The 21,795-nt window shown below is 39.5% G+C and overlaps 2 protein-coding genes across 6 annotated transcripts; both read left to right on the top strand.

Moving 5' to 3' along the window:
• Nucleotides 1–540: 540 nt before the first annotated feature.
• LOC142981369 (uncharacterized) lies at nucleotides 541–13,671 on the top strand. 5 transcript variants are annotated; one of them, XM_076127237.1, is made up of 15 exons: nucleotides 541–747; nucleotides 838–3,384; nucleotides 4,186–4,347; nucleotides 4,657–4,761; nucleotides 5,177–5,255; nucleotides 7,462–7,625; nucleotides 8,090–8,192; nucleotides 8,655–8,998; nucleotides 9,187–9,333; nucleotides 9,785–9,997; nucleotides 10,162–11,154; nucleotides 11,445–11,523; nucleotides 11,648–11,876; nucleotides 12,246–12,310; nucleotides 12,719–12,872. In XM_076127237.1, exons 1-15 carry the CDS (start codon nucleotides 652–654, stop codon nucleotides 12,733–12,735), a joined length of 5,343 nt encoding a protein of 1,780 aa, XP_075983352.1. In that variant the 5' UTR covers nucleotides 541–651; the 3' UTR covers nucleotides 12,736–12,872. The 5 variants fall into 5 exon arrangements, with proteins under 5 accessions (XP_075983352.1, XP_075983354.1, XP_075983351.1 ...); XM_076127239.1 differs by lacking the exon at nucleotides 12,246–12,310 and having other exon boundaries at nucleotides 8,676–8,998; nucleotides 10,162–10,314; nucleotides 12,719–13,671; XM_076127236.1 differs by lacking the exon at nucleotides 12,246–12,310 and having other exon boundaries at nucleotides 8,676–8,998; nucleotides 12,719–13,671.
• Nucleotides 13,672–17,211: 3,540 nt separating this feature from the next.
• Nucleotides 17,212–21,712, top strand: LOC142981719 (phospholipase A2-like). The gene is made up of 4 exons (XM_076127814.1): nucleotides 17,212–17,453; nucleotides 19,696–19,855; nucleotides 20,423–20,575; nucleotides 21,100–21,712. The coding sequence occupies exons 1-4, from the start codon at nucleotides 17,282–17,284 to the stop codon at nucleotides 21,194–21,196; spliced, it is 582 nt and encodes a 193-aa protein (XP_075983929.1). The 5' UTR covers nucleotides 17,212–17,281; the 3' UTR covers nucleotides 21,197–21,712.
• Nucleotides 21,713–21,795: the final 83 nt, after the last annotated feature.

Here is a 21,795-nt window from a genome sequence, read left to right as displayed (position 1 = left end):
ACATAGCACTTTCGAAAACTAGGGAAACTAACCCATTGGGTTTGTCCATGGGTTGAGCGTGAGAGCGTGTGCGTAAAGGCACCTAATACTGGCAGCTGGATGTTCAATCCATTTTCGTAGATAATTTCTTTCTTCAGTCCCTTTAGCTCGTTTGACACTGAAGAAGACGATATAATGTTGTTTTTAATTATTTCTTAGGTATTTGAGTACAATATGATTATTCCACGTACATTTTTTTATAAGTGCAATAATCTCTAATGATTAAATCCTATATTATTATAGAGTTAAGACAGAGCAATATCGAAACGTAATTTATAGTGCTGCCAGCTTAAAAAAGTGTATAATTTTATGTGTTCTGGTTTGGGATTTTTGTATATGTATTTATTGTTATAAATGTTATTTAATTTGATTGTGATAATATAAATAATTATCCCAATATACTTACTAACAAAATAACTTGTCTCTTTTAGCTTATACTGATAATATCCGTTGATAATAATGGAGCGAATAATGTCCTACTTATTTTTTGTTGCTCGCAATATTAATCATGGACGTCGTAGCTTGATTTCGGCGTTTTGTTGAAAAATAATGCAAAAATGTGTAATTAATTTGTAAATCGAATGTTTTTTTAACGTTGTCGTATAACAGAAAATGGTAACGATTGTTGACGATTTAGATTCTTTAACTTTGCAAGAGCCAATTTTCAAGGATGTCAAATATTATGTGTCTGGCGATGTCTCGGAAAGGGTTTGTTTTTTGTTCTTTTTACCTTGGTTTTTCTTATTGTTATTGTGTTATTTTCAAACAGCTTTACTTAAGGATGCATCTGAATTGCAGATTATGCTGCTTCTGCAGTCGGGAGGTGCGGAGAGTACAAAATATTTCTCTGACTATGTCACGCATCTAATCTGCGGACAAAATGCTGAAGATACCGACATCGATGAAGCCCAGGACATCTACCAGATCCCTGCAGTGACTGAGCACTGGGTGCTAGCGTGCGCGCGCCTCAAGAAATTGGCCAACCCGAAGCCCTACAGTCCTCACAAGAACAAGATATTTATTAACATTGTATGTTGTATATCTAAAGTGAGTGCGGCCGACGCGAAAACCTTGTTCGCTCTTATCACGTATCATGGTGGCAAAGTAAAGTTGAACTTGGACTCTCAGTGTAGCCACCTGATCTGTGGTTCGGCCGCGGGTAAGAAATATCACGCCGCGCTTACACTCCCCTCGTCAAAGATTAAGATAGTTACACCAGACTGGGTGCTGGAGAGTATACGGGCGAGGATACAAGCTGTGGCGGAAATATTTCACCCTAAGTTGTTAGTTGTGCCTCAACCACCTCCGAAAGCTATGGACCGTATTAGTGCTATCACTGGGTTTGATTTCGAGGAAGGTATTGCTAAAAACGAAGTGCCCACACAAAACATGGCTGAGAACAAGGATGACAGTACACAGGCATTGCTGGACAAGTTGAAGCAAAGGATGCCGTGGAACCATCCCCCAGCCAGTTCTAGTGCTTCAGTTGCTCCCACTACTCCCATTAGCTCTATGGGATACACATCAACATCAATGCCCACCTCTGGTATCATGAGTAAGTCCATCCCACAAGGAATTGTCACTCAAAATGTTCAGATACAAGGTAGTCAAGCAAATTCACCACTATTGCAAAAGTTTGGTCAACAGAACACTATAGTATCACAGGCTAATATGCAGGGAATGCAAAACCAACAACTGAATATGCAACAACAACAACAACAGCAACAACAGCAGCAGCAGCAGCAATACAATCAAGGTCAACAACAGCCTCATGGGTTAACTGCAATACAAATTCAACAACAAAAGATGTTGCAGCAACGTCAACTGAAAATGCAAATGTTGCAGCAGCAAAACAAGATGGGTAACCAACAGAATCAGCCAGGGTTCCAGCCTAATGTGTCTGTATCTCAGATGTCACAGATGCCTGGACAATTGCAGCAACACATACAGGGTAATCAACATCATTTGCAGCAGAATATCAACCAGCCTCCCACTACCATGAGCTCAGCACAGCAACACATTGAGAACATCAGTCAGATGTTGAGTCAAAGTGCTAACAACCTCCAACAGCAACAGAACATGGCCATGAAGCAAAGTCTGAGCTTGAGTCAGCAAAGTGCCTCGCAAGCAGTTCAAAATATAGCTCAACAGCTAGCTCAGTCTACGCAAAACTTACAGAATGCTAAACTCAGTCAGAACTTGGGACAATCGCAAGTTATCAACCAACAACTTATAACATCGGGACAGCAAATGTCTTCGCAGAATCAAAGTCTCATTCAGCAACAAACAGTGCAATCTATAACCAATCAACAGCAAAATATCAATATGGGTGTGGTCAGTCAGGGGTTAGTGACCTCATCTCAAGGACAAACTGGCCAAGGTGTACAATTGAACCAACTCGTAGGCAATTCTAACCAGCAAAATGTATTGGGTCAACAGATACAGTCTGTACAACAAACTATACAAACTCAGCAGAACACTAATGTGCCAGTACAAGGTGCTTGGAGACAGCAAAACATTCAAATGGTGCAAAATGTTCAAGGACAGCATCAGATAATTAGGAATCCTTTAGTTCAGTCCAGAACACCTCAGAATCAAGTTATATTGCAGCAACAGATAATGCAAACTCAGCAACAAGCTTTGATAAACAACCAACAACCACAGTTGAGTCCACAACACACAATACAACAATCTAATCAGCAAATACTTCAGCAGCCTATTGGCCAACAAGGCCAGCCTATCAACCAGACACATCATCAAATACTATTTCAAAAGCAGCAACTGCTTGGTAACTCTGGTCAGCAGCAGATAGTGCAAGCTTCTCAACAAGTATTAATTAACCAACATACTGGCCAGCAACAAATATTGGTGCATGGGAACCAACAAGTGACATTGCAAGGTGGCCAGCAAATAGTGTCTCAAAGCCAGATAGTTCATCAAGGAGGTCAGATAGTGAATCAGGGTGGACAACAAATTATTACGCAAGGAACTCAGCAAGTTTTGTCACAAGGAGGGCAGCATATGATAACTCAGCAGGGTCAGCAACATCAAGTGGTGATAGCTCAGTCACCTCAGCAAATTGTTACGCAGTCTGGTCAGCAAATATTGGGTCAAGCGGTTGGGCAAACACAGCAAGTTTTGACACAGATGCCACAGTCTCCTCAAGCTGGGGGGCAGTTGACAGCAGGTGGCAGTATTCAGCAGATCATTACACATGGAGGTGCACAGCAGATTGTGTCTCCCGGTGGTCAACAAATAGTGCAAGGAGGTCAGAACGTCACATGGCAACAGCAACAATACTTGCAGAGACAACAAATAGCACAGCCAGGAACTGTCGGTCCTAGGGTAATTTATACATTCTTTTATTTATTTCAGTTTCATTTTATTTCAGTAATTTGAAAGCAATCAGTGTTTAGTCCCTTTTCTGAAGTTAAAAAGGAAACTTCTTTTCATACAGCTTCATGTTTTTTATTAATACCTTGAACCAATTCTGGGGTACACAATTTCTAATGGGATCCTTCTATTCCATGCTATTTTGGGTGAACCCTATACACTCTTTATCCATTCATATTTCTCTATCTCTGTTTCCTTTCTAACCAACCTTCTTAAAAGTATATATATCTGCCCTTATCTATACTCATCCAAATTTTACCTCATACTATCTTCACCATGTGTGTTCCTTCCTTAAGCAAATTTGTTCTTTCTTATAGGAATAAATGTGTTAATCCCAAAATCCTAGGCTGTTACAGCTATATTATGATATCTCCTGCAAGCCAGGAATATTCTAATGTAATTTTTGATATTAATAAGAGTGTGGAAAGTAACTATGTTCTTATTGATAATCATAATTATTTTACTAACTTTTTACTAACAATCTAGTCTCCCGGAAAACACTAATATTTGTATCTCATTGACTAATAATTTTCTTGACAATCTCAAACTATTTTTACTAACCAAACATCAAATAAACTTGCATATTGCATTTACAGTTTCAAAAGGTGATGACATATTTCTACCATCTAAGACCTTATAGATTGAAAGTGCAACATGAGAAATCTATTCTCAGTTTTAAAAAGTCATAAATGCTCATAATTTTCCTTGCATATAAGACTTTATGCAGTCTAGAACAGTGTATATCTTTGTCAGGTGACATGGTCGGGCGGCGGTCGGCAACTGATCCACTTGGATGCGCAAACACACGCGCAACTGCAACAGATGAAGCCGCAGGAACGAGCCGTGTTTGTTGCCCAGTTGCAGAAGAGGAGGCAACTCTCATTGCAACGGGCAGCCGCTATTGCTCAACAACAGGTACTTACTAAAATCTAGTATTACTTTTGTTTAAAACATGTATAAATGGAACCCTTGTATACATACTTACGTAATTTGCGTTAATTTTATTAGTAGAATATCTAAGACTTTATAGCAAAAAATACACTAGGTTTTAGGGCAATACGGTATCCAATCGCGCGATATCGCCAGATGTACGAAATACTCCTGTTCCGCTTGACGAGTCGTGGGACAGGCCTTTGTCAACCCCATTGTAGTTCACACTATAAATTCGTGAAGAGATTATTGGGCTAAACAAGCAGTTGTACTAATGGTGTTATTATGTTTCAGCCGGGCGTAGTGGCCGGATCACCGGGCGCACCAGCCCCGGCTGGAGCACAGAGTGTCACGTTCATACGCAGTCAACTAACACCGGGACTCGCTCAACAACAACAGGTACAAACAACCAATTAAAAATTTAAATGACCTAGATTCTTTTTCACATAGGAATAAATAAAAGACGTCGGCGACATCTCCCAGATTCAAGTAAAAAAACGATCAAGCCTTTTCGGAGAAGACTATAAACACTGTCACGAGATTTTATATACTTTACTTATGTATTGTCCATTTTGTATTTAGGTCAACCTTATATGAAATTAGTTCGGACTGCTGTCATTACAAGAGGCTTGACTATTGTCTAAAAATTACAAAAGACTAAGACCGAATTTAACATCAAAGCTAGGAAAAGATGAAATTCTATGTCGCTATGAAATCCGTGAATGTCCGTGGCGTAGATCTATTGACTGAATACCTGGCCATGAGTGCCTTCCATACAATAATGATTAATATTATATTATTTTGTATTATAAAGGTACAATGGCTGCAGCAACAAGGAGCGCGTGCGGCGACGATACCGGCCGCTGCGCCTGCCCCGCCGCCACAGTCACCAGGTAACATAGTCTTATAAATAAAATTATACTTACTTAGCAAAAATTACCCAGGATTGCTACGCGTCTGTTGTTGGGACCCATCTGTTATCATCCGTCTGTCCCAATAGTCGAAAAAATGTTTTTAAAGAGAATACAAGTGGTTAGTTTTTTAATAGATGTGTAAGTGGTTGTGAATTCAAAATCTAGGCTGAATTTCTGACGTGACTTTTACAAGTTGCGCGAGATACTTTATACTTGTAGTTTCCGCGACTTGAGACTTACACTTCAGTGAAATTGAATAAGTCGATTTTACTGAAATAATCCTTTATTTTGCTGAAAACAAGACAGCCTACAAATCATTATCATATTTCAGCTAATCTTAAATTAATATCCTAAAATCATAATACCTAATCACTGAAACCATCCTCTTGAATCACTGCCTATCCGAGAGAAATACATAAAACAATCGTTCAGCACAAGTTTATCCCATCAAACAGACGTAGGTAGTAGGGGACTTTTTTGCAACATGTACATTATCTATACTATCTATACTAATATAATAAAGCTGAAGAGTTTGTTTGTTTGTTTGTTTGATTGATTGTTTGTTTGTTTGTTTGTTTGAACACGCTAATCTCAGGAACTACTGGTCCGATTTGAAAAAATCTTTCAGTGTTAGATAGCCCATTTATCGAGGAAGGCTATAGGCTATATAACATCACGCTACGGTCATTAGGAGCGGAGTAGCACCGAAACATGTTACAAAAACGGGGAAAATTTTGACCCATTCTCTTAGGTGACGCAAGCGAAGTTGCGCGGGTCAGCTAGTGTAGAAATAAAACTAGTAAAGAACCTATGAAAATGATATTAACAGAATCAAAAGCGATTTACAAAGTAGCTATATTATTATAATGCACTCAAATCAGTGGAAAAATCCCGACCTTTCCAGAGAATACAAATCTTGTTATCGTGTTAGAATTTTTGGTATTTAAATCATTTGACCGTATAATGACGGTGTATCGATGCGCATTACAATTTCAAAGTGATACCTAGCTCTAAAGTGTTTAGTATTACGATAACTACGAACAAATCAACAGGAACACTAGTTTAAGTTAATTGTGACAAATGGATTGCCAAGATACTGAATGTAAGATAACTAATACATTATCTAATATATAAAATTCTCGCGTCACAGTTTTCGTTGCCATACTCTTCAGAAACGGCTTGATCAATTCTCATCAAATTTTGTGAGCATATTGAGGTCTGAGAATCGGCCAACATCTATTTTTCATACCCATAAGGGACACTATTTTGTTTTTCTATTTATATGGCAAAACAACGTTTGCCGGGTCAGCTAGTTGTATTCTAATCTCTCTTGTCCTTATACCAAATTACGAGGGATCGGTGCAACGTGTTTTCTTTTCAAAAAGCATGTTTAGAGGAACTTGGCTCATGTTTCTACAACCGTCTGCCTATCGTCAATCGTCCTTGAGAATCCTACTTTAAACTGGCAAGTGAATGGGAAATTTTGGCAGTAGTTGGGATGCAGGGTAATGGCATAGGAATCTGAGATATAGTGTGGGATTTTGGGACACTGCAGCCGTGGGGAAGGAGTTAGTATAGACTGCAGTGTCTCGGGTGGGCGAATGTCTCCATTTTATAATCGGGTAGATCCTTAGATAAAGACATCCCTGAGCTAATATTATTACATTCTCGTGAAAATGTCGTAGATAGAAGTCTTAACCGTCATCTATACCTGAAGCGTTTTCGTTTCGCGTGATTAAAATGACCTTAGAATAACACTACTGAAATACTTTTGTGGTACTTATCTAAATGTTTGAGTAACATGTAAGTTTCAAAATATGGTTTGAGTTGTTTGGTTTTTGTATGACATCGATACTGGTTGTTCCTTTCAATGTTTATGTACTAATAAGATTTGTATTTCATACAAACTGGAGATAATTTTACTAAGTTGACTTATTACCTGTACTCCAATTTTCCTGATTAAATAATTTTAGAGATTGTTTGTTCGCTCGTGGTTTTTGAAAGGTTTATAAATTTTACTTTAGATGTTGATCAAAATTTCACTGTCAAAGTTTCGTATTACTTTTTTAATTCAAATTATAAATAATATTTGCTAAACAAAGACAAAGACTTGAAACATATGACAGAATGCATTTTAATCAAGAGTTCATAGTTTTATATCTACATCATAATTTTTTTTTCACAGTAGGTGCCCCCGGCGTTGCGAGTCCAGTGGGGGCGTCTCCAGGCGCTGGAGGGGGGGTTGAGAACCAGATCCAGCAGTTGCAGCTGCAACGTCAGCAGCATTACCAGCGGTTACAACAACTACAAGCACAGAGAGACCATGTGGCACATCATCATAAACAAGTTGTAAGTCATGACTTCAAAAGTATTGAATCAATATTATTTATCAATTTAGGTCAAATGTAGACACGTATGCTGCCTCCGATAGTTGAAAAGACGCATCTAACAAGAAGTAAAAACTGAGAAAATTAAAATGGAATCTTTAAAAAGGTGTAAAAACCTACAAAAGCGTACTTTACATTGCTAAGCTAAAACTGCTGTATAGTAACACAGCAACATAGAAAAAGATGGTTAGGTGCTCCTCTTTTGCTGATCCCGGCAATACATATAATCAATATCGCTAAAAATGTTAGATGGGTGTTTTAAACTATCGGGGCAGAATAAAGGTCGTTACAGTAACTGAATCTACCACAGCTAGTTTCATATATATCTATTTAGTTTTGCGTGAAAGAGTAACAAACATACATATTTACAAACTTTCGCATTTACCATTTTAGTAGGATGTACATTATAGATGTGTCTGTGTCCAGGTGTCTCCGGGGGTGACTCAGCACGTGGTGGGCGGCGCCCCGCTCGCGGAACAGCCGGTGGACGCAGCCCTACTCACTCCCACCACGCCCGACCAGCAACAAAGTAAACATATATTTATATTTACTATAAACATCACTTTCATTTCATATAGTCAATCTTAGTAATTGATGATAGTGTCTATCTAATAAACACGAGTTCGACTATAAATAAGAAACGCCTGTCAAATAAATTTTAAACTGCAATACTGCTAACTTTGTCGCTTTGAAGTGTATCGTAGCGACAGAAATACTTTTGAGCGTCATCTAAACTTAACAGATGCTTTATTTTTGAAAAACAGTAAAATGGAGATTTGCTTCTGGAGTAATGTGGCTTTTCATGTTAAAATAACATGCAATATCATAAACATATATGTATATGTATTTATATTTTAAATCCTAGAATCAGTCTAAGCAAAGAGTATTTTGATATAATCTACAAAATAAAAATCACTGACGTCATTATCATCATACAATCAAAGCACTTAAAAATATATAAAATAATTGCGAGTACGTTCTCCAAACATAGTAGAGAACACATGTGTTGCAGGCAACGCTCTGCTCGTCAACCCGAAGACTAAGACAGCGCTGGCGAACATGCTGAGCATTCGCCTGCAAGGGGGGGCGGGAGGGGCGGAGCACGAGCCGTCGGCGGCGGGGACCCTGCGGCTGATGACGGCGGCGCACAGCCGGCCCGCGCCGCCCGCCGCCGCGCCGCGCCTGCTGCTGCAGCACCACCCGCACCCGCACCCGCACCACAAGGTGTACGCGCCGCCCGCGCGCCCGCCCCCCGCACGGGCACAGTTCTACGGACACAATCCCAACTTGAAACTGCCGCCGGATTTGTTCCTGTTGGGCTGTGTGTTTCATATTGTGAGTATATTTTCGTAATATAATTACATGCTTATGTTTAGTAGTGTATAAATCCGAGTAGCGTTTGCGCGTTTGATTTGTTTAATTGATGATTAACAACGATTTACAATTTATTTGTAAAGTTTCGCAGGCAAAGTTAACTATGTTAAATGAGGTGTTTAAAATAAATGTATTTGATTGTGGTGTAGGTGGAGTACGACACGACGTGGGGCAAGGAGCGCGTGGCGCGCTGGGGCGAGGCCATCCAGCGGCGCGGCGGCGAGCTGGAGGCCGCGTACTGCGCGCGCGTCACGCACGTGCTGTGCGAGACGCAGAAGCATGGCGTCGTCATGCAGGTACACACCATTACATGTTCCCGCCACGGGACAACTAGGACAAAATAGTGCCAGCTGTCCCGTCACGGGACAACTCAACGGGACTAGTGGGATAGACCCAATCTTTCTAGGTTAACTTTTCTAAAGCAGTCATAAAAGTATATGTATGAATCTTTCTACTTATTTTCATTGGTCCGTTGGTGGACAGCGTGACATTTACATGACGTGACCGCGAGTTGGGTTCTAGCGTTCTATGCTAGGTATTAATACCAGCATTGACGCTTTTGTAGCGGCGGGCATAATCTGCACTTGCGCGTCACTCCACCACTGTCGGCGCCGTCGTGCCTGCACCCCCCTTCACCCCCCTACACCCGCGACCGTCCCGCAACAGCATTGTCGTGCGCTTAACAAACAACTAAACGATGTTGACAATTTATTTATTGTGTGTTCATACAATGCTATTGATCGTCAGGCTCTCCGCGACGCCAAGCGCTGTGTAACAGCGTACTGGCTATCAGACGCCATGCTACGTCGTGGCGTGACTCCCCCGTGGCACGCCCTGCACCTGCCCGCCATGTACGCGGCGCGGGACCGGCCCGCCCGCCACCACCGCGCCGCTATCTCCGGCTGGCGGGACGACGAGCGCGACCGCGTCACCGCCTGCATCGAACACATCGGCGCCAAGGTACTAAACTACCACCGTGACACATGACATTAGCCCCTACATCATACTGCATCACACTTACACACCCGCCCGGTATTATATGTGTATTTCTAGGATTCTTTCTAGGACTGGCCTCTTTCAAATAATGATCTGTAAATTCATACTAAAGTGTTGTGTGTGTACAGCTGACCCCGTACATGACGCGCGACAACACGGTGCTGGTGTGCAAGCGCGCGGAGGGCAACAAGTACCGGCGCGCGCGGGACTGGGGCATCCCCGTGGTCACGGCCGCCTGGCTCACCGACCTGCTGCTGGGCAACATGAGCGCGCTCTCACAGGTAACCACTGCGAGGGAGACAGTAGCTAAGCTACACTACATGTTATACTGGGGCATCCCCGTGGTCACGGCCGCCTGGCTCACCGACCTGCTGCTGGGCAACATGAGCGCGCTCTCACAGGTAACCACTGCGAGGGAGACAGTAGCTAAGCTACACTACATGTTATACTGGGGCATCCCCGTGGTCACGGCCGCCTGGCTCACCGACCTGCTGCTGGGCAACATGAGCGCGCTCTCACAGGTAACCACTGCGAGGGAGACAGTAGCTAAGCTACACTACATGTTATACTGGGGCATCCCCGTGGTCACGGCCGCCTGGCTCACCGACCTGCTGCTGGGCAACATGAGCGCGCTCTCACAGGTAACCACTGCGAGGGAGACAGTAGCTAAGCTACACTACATGTTATACTGGGGCATCCCCGTGGTCACGGCCGCCTGGCTCACCGACCTGCTGCTGGGCAACATGAGCGCGCTCTCACAGGTAACCACTGCGAGGGAGACAGTAGCTAAGCTACACTACATGTTATACTGGGGCATCCCCGTGGTCACGGCCGCCTGGCTCACCGACCTGCTGCTGGGCAACATGAGCGCGCTCTCACAGGTAACCACTGCGAGGGAGACAGTAGCTAAGCTACACTACATGTTATACTGGGGCATCCCCGTGGTCACGGCCGCCTGGCTCACCGACCTGCTGCTGGGCAACATGAGCGCGCTCTCACAGGTAACCACTGCGAGGGAGACAGTAGCTAAGCTACACTACATGTTATACTGGGGCATCCCCGTGGTCACGGCCGCCTGGCTCACCGACCTGCTGCTGGGCAACATGAGCGCGCTCTCACAGGTAACCACTGCGAGGGAGACAGTAGCTAAGCTACACTATATAATATATTACATTAGTATTATAAGTCTAACCGGGTTATTTACAACATGCCAGACGCGTAGCGGTCTACGACCCCAAATTCCGTGCTTGAAACTGGCGCTGAGATGTGATCAGCAAAAAATCTTACAAATAACTTTTTTGTGCGACCCGGTATTTTAACCTGAGGCCTCTAAGCGGTAGTTAAGCATTTAAAAACACTATGTAAAACATCTTATAGTGCCGATAAACCTTATTAATGATTTTGTTTTCAGATCGAGAATGCGAAGTACCAACAGTTCAACCTGACTAGTCCTTTCCGCATGGACTACAGCTTAGTGTCGCATTTGATGAGTGAGTTTTATATTCATTTCACTATGTGTAAATTACTAAACGGTCACGATTTGCTCACTAAATTTATTAATTTATAACTTATTCAAGTGGCTAAAATGTTGTCATAATTGCTATCTTTTTGCAGACGCCTGGAAGATGCCAATCAACATAACGCAAGAGTCCCACGAGCGTGCCAAGCGCAGTGCGGCGGCGGCAGGGGGGCGGCGCGCCAAGCGGCCCCGCCTCATGTCGCCGCCCCCCGCCGCCCCGCCCCCGGGCGTCGCCCCGCAGCCCCCGCCCCTCCACCTGGCGCCCAGGGTGCTGTTCTCGGCCCTCACACCACATCAAACCAACAAGCTAGCGGCTATCGTCAGGTAATTACTATATTACATTTTATGTAACTGCATGATATTTAGCAATATTAAAGTTAGACTTGTCTAGGTTAAAGAAATAGTAAATCTTGCTTTATTGCCAAAACCTTGTTAGGCTCTAAGCTAGTCGCCTTTCAATGTGGATGTAGACTAAATATGGGTCATGAGCTTTGAAACCTCTCACTGTTCGTGTCGGTTTTCCGTCCCACCGGGCTATGAGAGTGTACCTGTGTATTGTGCACACATTTGTACAGTAGAAACAAAGTCTCTACCATTAGCTGGTTTCAAGGAAACTAGGCGCCGTGGCCGTATATCGGCTAGGAGAACATTATGTGTACATAATATCAGCTATACATAGTATTTTAATTACAGTGAAGATACTATTGAACGCGATGAAAACGAGAATATTGTTCAGAAGGAACTAGCCTCTCCCAAAGGTTACTTGAACAAAATATGTTGTGGTAAACAGGAATTTAGTAGCGGAGTCGAGTAAATATTAGTTTAATTAGAATTAAGTACTAATTATTTAACAAAATTGTTGTATTTAAGGGCAAAACTGCAGAAAAGTATAATATAAGCATATTACATGTGAATCTCCCGTAAAAAAATAGGGATGGGTAAAGGCCAATAATCTTTGTGTAGTTAAATAGTGAGTAGATGTAGATTTTGGATATATTTGAGGAATGATGCATGGAAGTGGGGGTGATTTAAGAGTAAGAGTAACGGTTAATATTGAGATATTGTTGTCTGTAATAATTATAATAACTTTAGCACTTATATTGTATACGTCACTTTAATTACAGCATAAAATATAAAGAGTATTTATCAACATTATTTGATTGCAGACAACTCGGCGGCTTAGTTGTAACATCAGCAGCAGAAGCAACACACCTAGTTATGGAGAAACTCGTAAGAACGTGCAAATTAGTCAGCTGTTTAGTCACAGTGAAACATCTACTCACTCCGGAGTGGGTGCTCGAGAGCCAGCGACTCAACAAGTTCGCCGACGAAGCGAAACACGGCCTGCGAGACGACACCTTCAATAAAATGTTCAAATGCGACATATCCGAAGTATTACTATGCGGGGAACAGAGAAAGAAACTATTCGACGGTATCACCTTCTTCCTCACTCCTTGCGTGAAGCCTTCCCGAGGTGCCTTGACGGAAATGATCGAGCTATGCGGCGGCAAAGTCGAGAAGAACCGACGTTCTTACGTGTCTATCAATGAGATGCACACGCAAAAGCCTTACAGCTACTTAGTACTGACTGTCCCGAATGATCTACATCTAGTTTACTACCTTCTACAATCTGAAAAGACTTTGAATGTCGTATGCAGTACTGAGGTGGTGCTCTCCGCCATTATGCGTCAAAAACTCGAAATAGAAGATTTTCTCGTTAAAATAGACTAGTTAAGATTCTGTTGGCTATTCAAATTCCTCTATTTACATTTTTATAGTGACGATATTATTTACAAAATGTTCCGTTACATGCAATAAGTTCGTAAATTATGTTTTTCTTTTGTCCTTTTTCTTTTTTAAACATGGACTCTAATAGAATCTACTGTACATTTCCCCTCCTTGTTAAAGTATTCTCTTTAAGTTCAATTTTCTATTATTTTTGTTAAAATTTTAAACATAAATGCATGTTGCGTTGTTAACTTGTAAGGACAAAGTTTCGAAATATTTTTGATTTTGTAAATAAATATTATTATAATTATAAACGTTTATAAAGAGGTCTGGACCATGATGTATAACATTTTAAAGGATTTAGGAATATATTAAAGAATGTTTTCTAATATTGAATAATTTTATTTACCTAAAGATCCTATTCAGGACTTACTTTTCGATTGCAACGACTACTGCCCGAGTGACCGGTGTGCCGTAACGCGAAGCCAATTGAGGTAAAAATCATTAACGTGTTAATTCCCAGTAAAGTAAATTTACATTATGTTGTTTTATATAATATTAGTTTGGTTTACTTTATTTGTCTGTTTCTTATAATACATGTAATATTATATAAGGTTATTTTTAAAACACTAACAACCTCCCAAGACTAGAACTTTTAATCGACGCGCGGGGTGGGGGGTGTGGTGGGGCGGGAACACTTTGAACTTGACTTTTTTATTAAGTCGCCAGTCGGTCGCTTTGATGCGCACGCGTCACGTGACCTTTACGACCTTTCGTCGCGTTATTAATCGATGTGTTTAGATGGTTTAGATAATCCTGTTATTATCAGGCTTAGGACTGGCTACATTATAGTTAATAGTATAATGTAGCCAGACTAATTCTGATAAAGTATGAAGTGATTGTAAAACCAGTGAAGTGTAGATAGTGTTGTGTGTCGAAGTACCCGCAATTTCAATTAATTAAAAAAATAGTGGACATTAACGGCCAGTTTTCTTATACATATCCAAATTTGGCTGTCATTCCTTATCCGTTAATTTTGGTGAAGTAACTGGCCATAAGTGAGTGTAGGCGTAGAAACTTTCGCCGTAAAGATACGATGTTTAACAGCTACATCAGTCGTCTCGTGACAAATCGAAACGTCGAGGAACAATAAAGGTACCGCAACTTTAAAATTCTTAGCAATTTATGACCTGTTATGCAATTTAGTAAAACATTTAAATTAAACAATTATGTAAAAAAGAGAGTGTAATCTTACATTTTCGCGTCTACACGTTATTTTTATTTGTTTTATCTTCAAGTGCAGTTTAAACTGTGAGTAAAGGACATGTGGTGTATGAGACATCCCCGCGTTTCATCATTTAAAATGTCAATATTTTTGATAATAAGGCCCTTATAATTGAGCTCTTATCCCTTGACCCTGGCCGTGGCCCAAACCTCGCAGTCCAATCTGCCCTTGAAAAGATAATAATTTGAATTACTTTCGTTAATGAGCGAATTTTAACATTAACCCAATTTTTTGGTCGTCATGGGGGTACAAATGTAGGTACGTCAAATAAATTAGTGCGTCCGATCCTTTTGGAATGCCCGTATTAACAGAAATTCGTAACGCACGTGATGAAATAGCTAAATTTAGATAAAATAGGCCTAAGCTATGTCGTAATACAATACAGGTTAAGTAAGGTCATTGAATATGTTAGTTAAAAAAGATCGGTGATAATTTTGTACACAAATCGACATTGGTATTTTCTCCATCTTCCAGTTCGACATGGATTCGTATAAGGATAAATTTAATTTATTGTTACTTACGAGTATAATATTGTACATACTTATATGTTACAGTCAGCGTTAGATCAACAGTTAATCCGTAGTGGGCTCATAAAAGTACGGGCGCAAACTACGGAAAATCCCATTTTACTCTATATTTTCATAATTTTACGCGTATTCCCCCAACCGAAATAAAAGATTCCTTAAAGTAATCAATACATCGCCCGGTGAATGGTACCCGCGGTACTCTTATAGGCTTCATCCTGAAAGTCCAGAATACAACATTGGACATTTCAGGAGTAGTTTGGACGAATCATTGTTGCCAACTTTTGCGTCTTCGCAGCGTTTCCTTTTCAAGACGTCGCATAACAATGCAACAAATGTATGCAAGAATTATCATAGTTTATTCAAAAGTCATGTTCAAGCTCCGATAAGGAGGTACCGTGCTCAGTGTATCCACAGGGAATATCTTACGATAAGTTAACTAGGTGCCAACATGACACTCATACTAATTGCCAATTGCTGCAAACGAGTTCTTCGAAAAAAATTGTACATATTTTTTAACAACTCCTGCTTAAAAATTGTATCTACAAACATTCCAATTTAGGACATAAATTACAACTAGATTCTTAACAAATATTATTGCACTCGGTGGAAACCAAACCCACGGAATGACCACCAGATGGCTTAGTCCTTAGAAAGAGAGTCCATTTCAGATTTCCACTGCAACATGCTCAATATTTATTGTGACTGTACCTTCAACGAACACCATAATTTCTGTGAATTCTTGTCGAAAAATATTCCGCTGTTATCGAAACGCAGTTGTGGTTAAAACTTGCATTCTTTTCCCAGAGGGAGTAGGACTTGGGGATTTCAGAAATACCTAAATTAATACAGCGTAGCATGTCTCATGAAACGTATCGTATAACGATGAAAGTCTTCGAAAAATATGTTAATAAACGAATGTCTTACTTATTCATCATTTTCGTCTACAATAGTCTATGTATAAGCAGGTAGACTAAAGGCACAATCAGATTCTATAGGTCACACGAATATTTGTATCGTGTTATTGCTCTCCAAAATAACTGAAGGCTGACCGCACTACCGTATGGGACGAATAGCCAGGAAGAGAGAGAGAGTTATTGCTCTCCAAAACCCTAGGTTTTTGGCATAAAATCTGCTACATAAAACTCTTTTAAGTTAAATAATTGCCCTATTAAAATAATAGTACTTAACTCTTTAAAATAAACACAAAACGGAAGATTTACACAAATTACCGTATTCTTGAGTGAATAAATAATTCCTGCACAAAGTTATCTTATCTTAAATTTTGTTAATCCATGGTGTCAGTGCGAGCGGAAAGTTTTCCTTCATATACCATGAATCACATAAACAACTATCTTAATACTCTATTTAAATGTATTCACGAAGGTAACATAAAAGGACATAATGTAAGGGAATAAAATTCTATTATTTTTATTTCCTTTTCTCGCTAACTCATTAATGATAATTAAATAATTATGAGCATGTCCTTAAGTAGCAGAGCTATGGTGCCATTGCCTAGAATATAGGTAGGTACTTAGGCTTATAAAATATACAATCAGTAAAAAAATATTTGCCAACAGCTGACTAACTAACTCTAATCCAAGCAGAAGAGAAAATTCACAATCTATTTTGATTTTCTTAGTTCAAAAAGTAATGGTAGGTTGCCTATTTGTCCGAAAATCATAATATATATGTAGGTATCATATACATATGTATACTACTACTATTTACATTGTTAAGTACGAATCCCAAAAGTGTTTCTAAAGCCCTTGTAGCGGACTGAATTGCTTGCAACTTCATAATTATAAATTAGAGACTGCTAATTAATTGACGAATCGGAATAATAATAACCGAAACGTTGAATAGTTGTTAAATGCTTACATTTCTGGCCAACTTACAGATCATATAATTAACCAAAATATCCTATGACTAGGATTTTATCTGCTTTTCATAGGATTCATAGGAATTGTGTTACGATCTGTTCAAAATGTCTGTGTGCTACCCATCTCTGGTCTGTAAAGTAATGCGCGCCGCTGGCGATGAGACCGCGACCTCAACGAAATGCGCTCCCTATATAAACAATATCATTCTTCCGTACCACCATTGAACACCAGTCCATCGATGTAATTAGCTCAAATCTACAATTAACTCGTAAATAATTAAAAATTCGTCGTATTTTTTTCGTTTCGAAAATGAAGACAATACTTTTGTGTTTGACGGCAATGATGCTTAATGTTCAATGTTATTCCTGCTGGGTTATGACTGATATTAATACTAAAATGTTAGCTAACAGTGTGTATGCGGACGAAAGACTGGATGACAGGATAGCTGAGTCGCTGCAAAAACAGTTTTTAATATTTCCCGGTAAGTAAAAGAAAGTTTTCTTCATGTTTTCATGAACTATTTTGTAACTACTTATTCAATTATTTTTGTCGAAATTTGTGTTTCCAATTCTACCTTACTTAGCCATTTAATGTAGGTACTAATTAATAAGGTTAAAGAAGCACAATCTCTTACCATAATCGATTTTCTATTGAAATGTTTTTCTACCCGGAAATAGATCAGCGCCCCTGGTGTATTTTGCGAGAACAATTTTTTGACAAAGTAGTATCTACAAACCATCCGTGTATCTATCCATGTATTTTATTTTCCATCCGTGTATTTTTTTCACATAGCATAACAATGATTGAATCTTAGTTAAATCAGTCGTTATTTGAAAATTCACTTTACGCATAACAAGAGACAATTTTAACAGCCAATTTAATTTCCTATTCATAATCGTGTTAGGTACGTCTTGTATTTAACGCAAACTTTTTTCTGTCAATGACGTAGACACGCAAAAAGATTGGTTATAAAAACGATTTCCTTTAAGATGACGGCGTTTAGTGACCTTAATAGTAATGCGATTCACTTTAATTACTTTCTGATGAACAATTGACAACACGAAGATAGGTAATGAGGCTAAATACAGGTACGCGGAGTTCAGTAACGCACCTGGTAAAATCAGGGTTTTCTCCTTGCCCTATTACATAGGTTGGAGGAAAAACTGTGGCGGCAATGTAAAATAATATGTCTCAACTTCATAATTACGTTCTTAGAAATTCCCGGAATTTGACGTCTGTAAAACGTCGGGGGTCTCAGTATTTATTATCATAGTGGGTAGTCCTACAATATTTTGATAAAGTATCTACGACTTTCATATTGTTAGTTAACTTAAAAGGTCGCCATTGGCGCATCGTCGTGGACACCAAAATCTGAGATTTTTGCTCATTTTAGAAATAGGCATTAAAAACTAAAAGATAAGTGTATCTCTGGTTCCGTTTTGGTCAAATTTTGTTACTAACAATAGATGTAGTCGTTCAGGGTTATAAAAACTAAAAATAAAGCATTAATGGCTAACCTAATTGTTTATTTTTAAACTTGGTTTGAAGTACTTAGTCACTAAATACTTATCAATCTTTAACTACCGTGTGAAGGACAGTGTGCTATAATTTTTGTCCTAAATCGAAATTTTATTACTTCGTGCTAGTCAAAATATTTAATAGTTAACGATGCAGTTCTATCGGAGCAGAAATCCTTTAATTTGGATATAACATACTTACGTGTTATTTATTATTTTTATAGGTGTTTATTCACGAATTCATATAATATGTGGTTTTGCATCGTGTTGAGTAAACATGCACGCAAGTACCTAAGTACTTATGTACTTAATAAAACTTACTCCCGCACTAAGTACATAATATTCTTACGACACGCATGAATGATCTAATTTACTTACAACAGTTACCTACTAAGGTACTTTTGTTTTAAAGCAATAATTGTCAGGTCACTCATATTTAACAAACCAATATTATTTGTTCCTCATGGAAATCGAACTCTTGACCACGTAAGTCGTCATTCTTAGACCCAGAGCTCCATGCCCTTGAGAAGGTGTTTGTATAAATGGTACTTTGCGTATAATCTTGTTCAGCTCGCTTCAGCTTCCGTTTCCTAGATCACGTTTCAGGCGCAGTGACCGATTTATTTACACGCAGTACGCACTTAATCAAACACGCGAAGGGCATGATATTAGCGTAGTATTTATTAATAGTACCTACTTAAAGTTTATTCAGACTTTTTTCTGACTTCCGTTACACTTAGTACGATTATGAATAAACTGAAACACTGCTTGAAAAATCTTCAGTCCGAACTGGCTGTATTTTCAGTCGTGATTCGGTAACAAGTAGAAATTTTCTTATGTAGATCGTACCTAACTACTTACTACTAACAGGAAGATTTAAGGAAGGGATTCGAAGGCATTTCTTCCCCCTGCTAAAAAAGGTACCTACCTTTTTCATAATTTACCTTCATAGTTTTAATTGGTACCCATTCAAACATTCTGATTTCAGTACCTAACCTTGGAAAACTTCACGGGGATCTGACTTCAGAACTTAGTAACAAAACGTAGTGGATCTTTTATTTCGACTTGAGACAGGCACGTGAGACATAATAGAATGATTTAATGAAATCAAATGAGTTTTTTGCAGACCTGTTCGCTGTTAAATTTCACATTAACCTTTGCAAACTAATTGCAAATTAGACTAAAATAATGTTTTTCATATTCCAGGTACGAAATGGTGCGGCGCAGGTAACTCGGCTGATAACTATGACGACTTGGGTCCGGAGCGCGAGACCGACATGTGTTGCAGAGAGCACGACCATTGTCCCGACGTCATCGCGGGGGGAGAGACCAAGCATAACCTTACCAACACTGCGTTTTATACCAGGTATGTGGTAGCTAGTTATAGGTTTATTATGTTGACTGTGGTGTAGTCAGTTTCTTAAAATTAAACGAATCAACTAATATGAAGAACATATATTTTTTTAAAGTGAACAGTGGCAGTAGAAATTACTCTTTTGTCTCGAAGACTTTTACTAACATAAAAACAACGGATACAAAGTACAACCAGACCCAAAACAACTGCTTCTGGGTCACTCAAATATTGTTCCGTGTGGGAATCGTACCCACCAACCTCCGGACGCACTGGTAGTGGACTACTTCAACCACTTCGCCACGGAGGCCATCACTATCGTCATATTATTATGTTATCTTTGATATGGCTTACCTTATGGATGAAGTGATTTTTGATTTCTGCTGTTCATTAAGATAGATTTTTCCTATTTCCATATTTCCTTTTATTAATTATGAACCACGCGTACCGGCTGGGTATCCAAGCTTCTCTCTTGTTAAATTGCATTCCAATTTATTTCGGAGAAAGTTTCAGCAAAAGAGATAATCCTTCTAGGGACAGTTGGTCCCTCGCTGGGCGCCAAATAACTCAGTATTATTCCAGGTTGCATTGTGAGTGTGATGAGGTGTTCCACGACTGTCTGAAGGCTGCCAACACGACGACAAGCAAGCTTATAGGCAGTATCTACTTCAACGCGCTAATGACCAAGTGCTTTAGGGAGGACTATCCTATCGATGAGTGCATTAAAAAAGGAGGGTATGTATTTATAGAAAATACTTTTCGTTTAAAAACTAATGACAATTTGATTGTTTTAGAGGTTATTTATTGGGTGTTACTTTCATTCAAGATTTTTCATTTGTTTCGACTAATCTATCTAATAGGGGAAGTAGGGCTTAAAGTGGTCATATCTTAAATTGATCATACTTACGTGGCGTCTTGAGCGAGATACAGTCATTTAATGTTTAATCTTTATCCGCTAGCTAATGACACTTATGCCCGGTTTAACCACTCCATCATAAGTATTAAATAGCCTATCAGATGGAATTTTGACAGTAGTTTTCGTATATTTATTTGCTGTCTCTTAATCTATTATTAATCTTATCTTATCTTAATCTATTAGTTAGATTATCTAACACTTATGCAAGGTGTGAAGTCAGCACTCATTCTTTCTTTTAAAACTTAACTTTTTAACCGTAAATCCATGTAAATATCCACACTTTATGATCATGTTTCCAGAACAAGGTAATATTTTTTTGACTGTTTTTCTATTCTACTTTCAGATTGTTCAACACGAAGTGTGTAGAGTATTCGTATCACACGAACGAGACCAAGCTCTACCAATGGTTCGACGTACCAGTATTTAGTTTAAGTAGTTAAGAAAGAATGTATACCAAGTGAATGTTTAAAAACACACCAAAGTTGCCAACCCGCGCGATACAATCTGACAGCATGTCAGCGGCCTCCGTACAGAAGCGCTCGTTTCAATAATTTGTCCACATAGGAAGGCAGGTCGGCTTTGGTGTGTACTGCATTTTAAGTAATTAAGTAGTTCGTAAATTCGATATTTATTTCCATTGCTTTGTAAAACTAACAAAGTTGTGTTGGTTGCTGGCGACACATTTAAATAGGGTCTTATATCTTTATATACATAAAAATGAATTGCTGTTCGTTAGTCGCGCTAAAACTCCAGAAGGGCTGGACCGATTTGGCTAATTTTGGTCTTGAATTATTTGTGGAAGTCCAAAGGTGTAAAAGGTGAATAAATAGATGAAAGCGTCAGCGGAGCCGCGCGGGTCTGCTAGTCTCATATAAAATTTCCATGTCACAATGTTAGTTACCGTACTCCGAAACGGCTTTACCGATTCTCATAAAATTTCGTGAGCATATGAGTAGGTCTGAGAATCAGCCAACATCTATTATTCATACCTCTAAGTTACACTTTTAAAATTTTTTTATGGCAAAACAATTGCCGATGC

Source organism: Anticarsia gemmatalis, chromosome 20 (genome assembly GCF_050436995.1).
Source record: "Anticarsia gemmatalis isolate Benzon Research Colony breed Stoneville strain chromosome 20, ilAntGemm2 primary, whole genome shotgun sequence".
Taxonomy (NCBI): domain Eukaryota; kingdom Metazoa; phylum Arthropoda; class Insecta; order Lepidoptera; family Erebidae; genus Anticarsia; species Anticarsia gemmatalis.
This window is presented reverse-complemented; position numbering and strand designations above follow the sequence as displayed.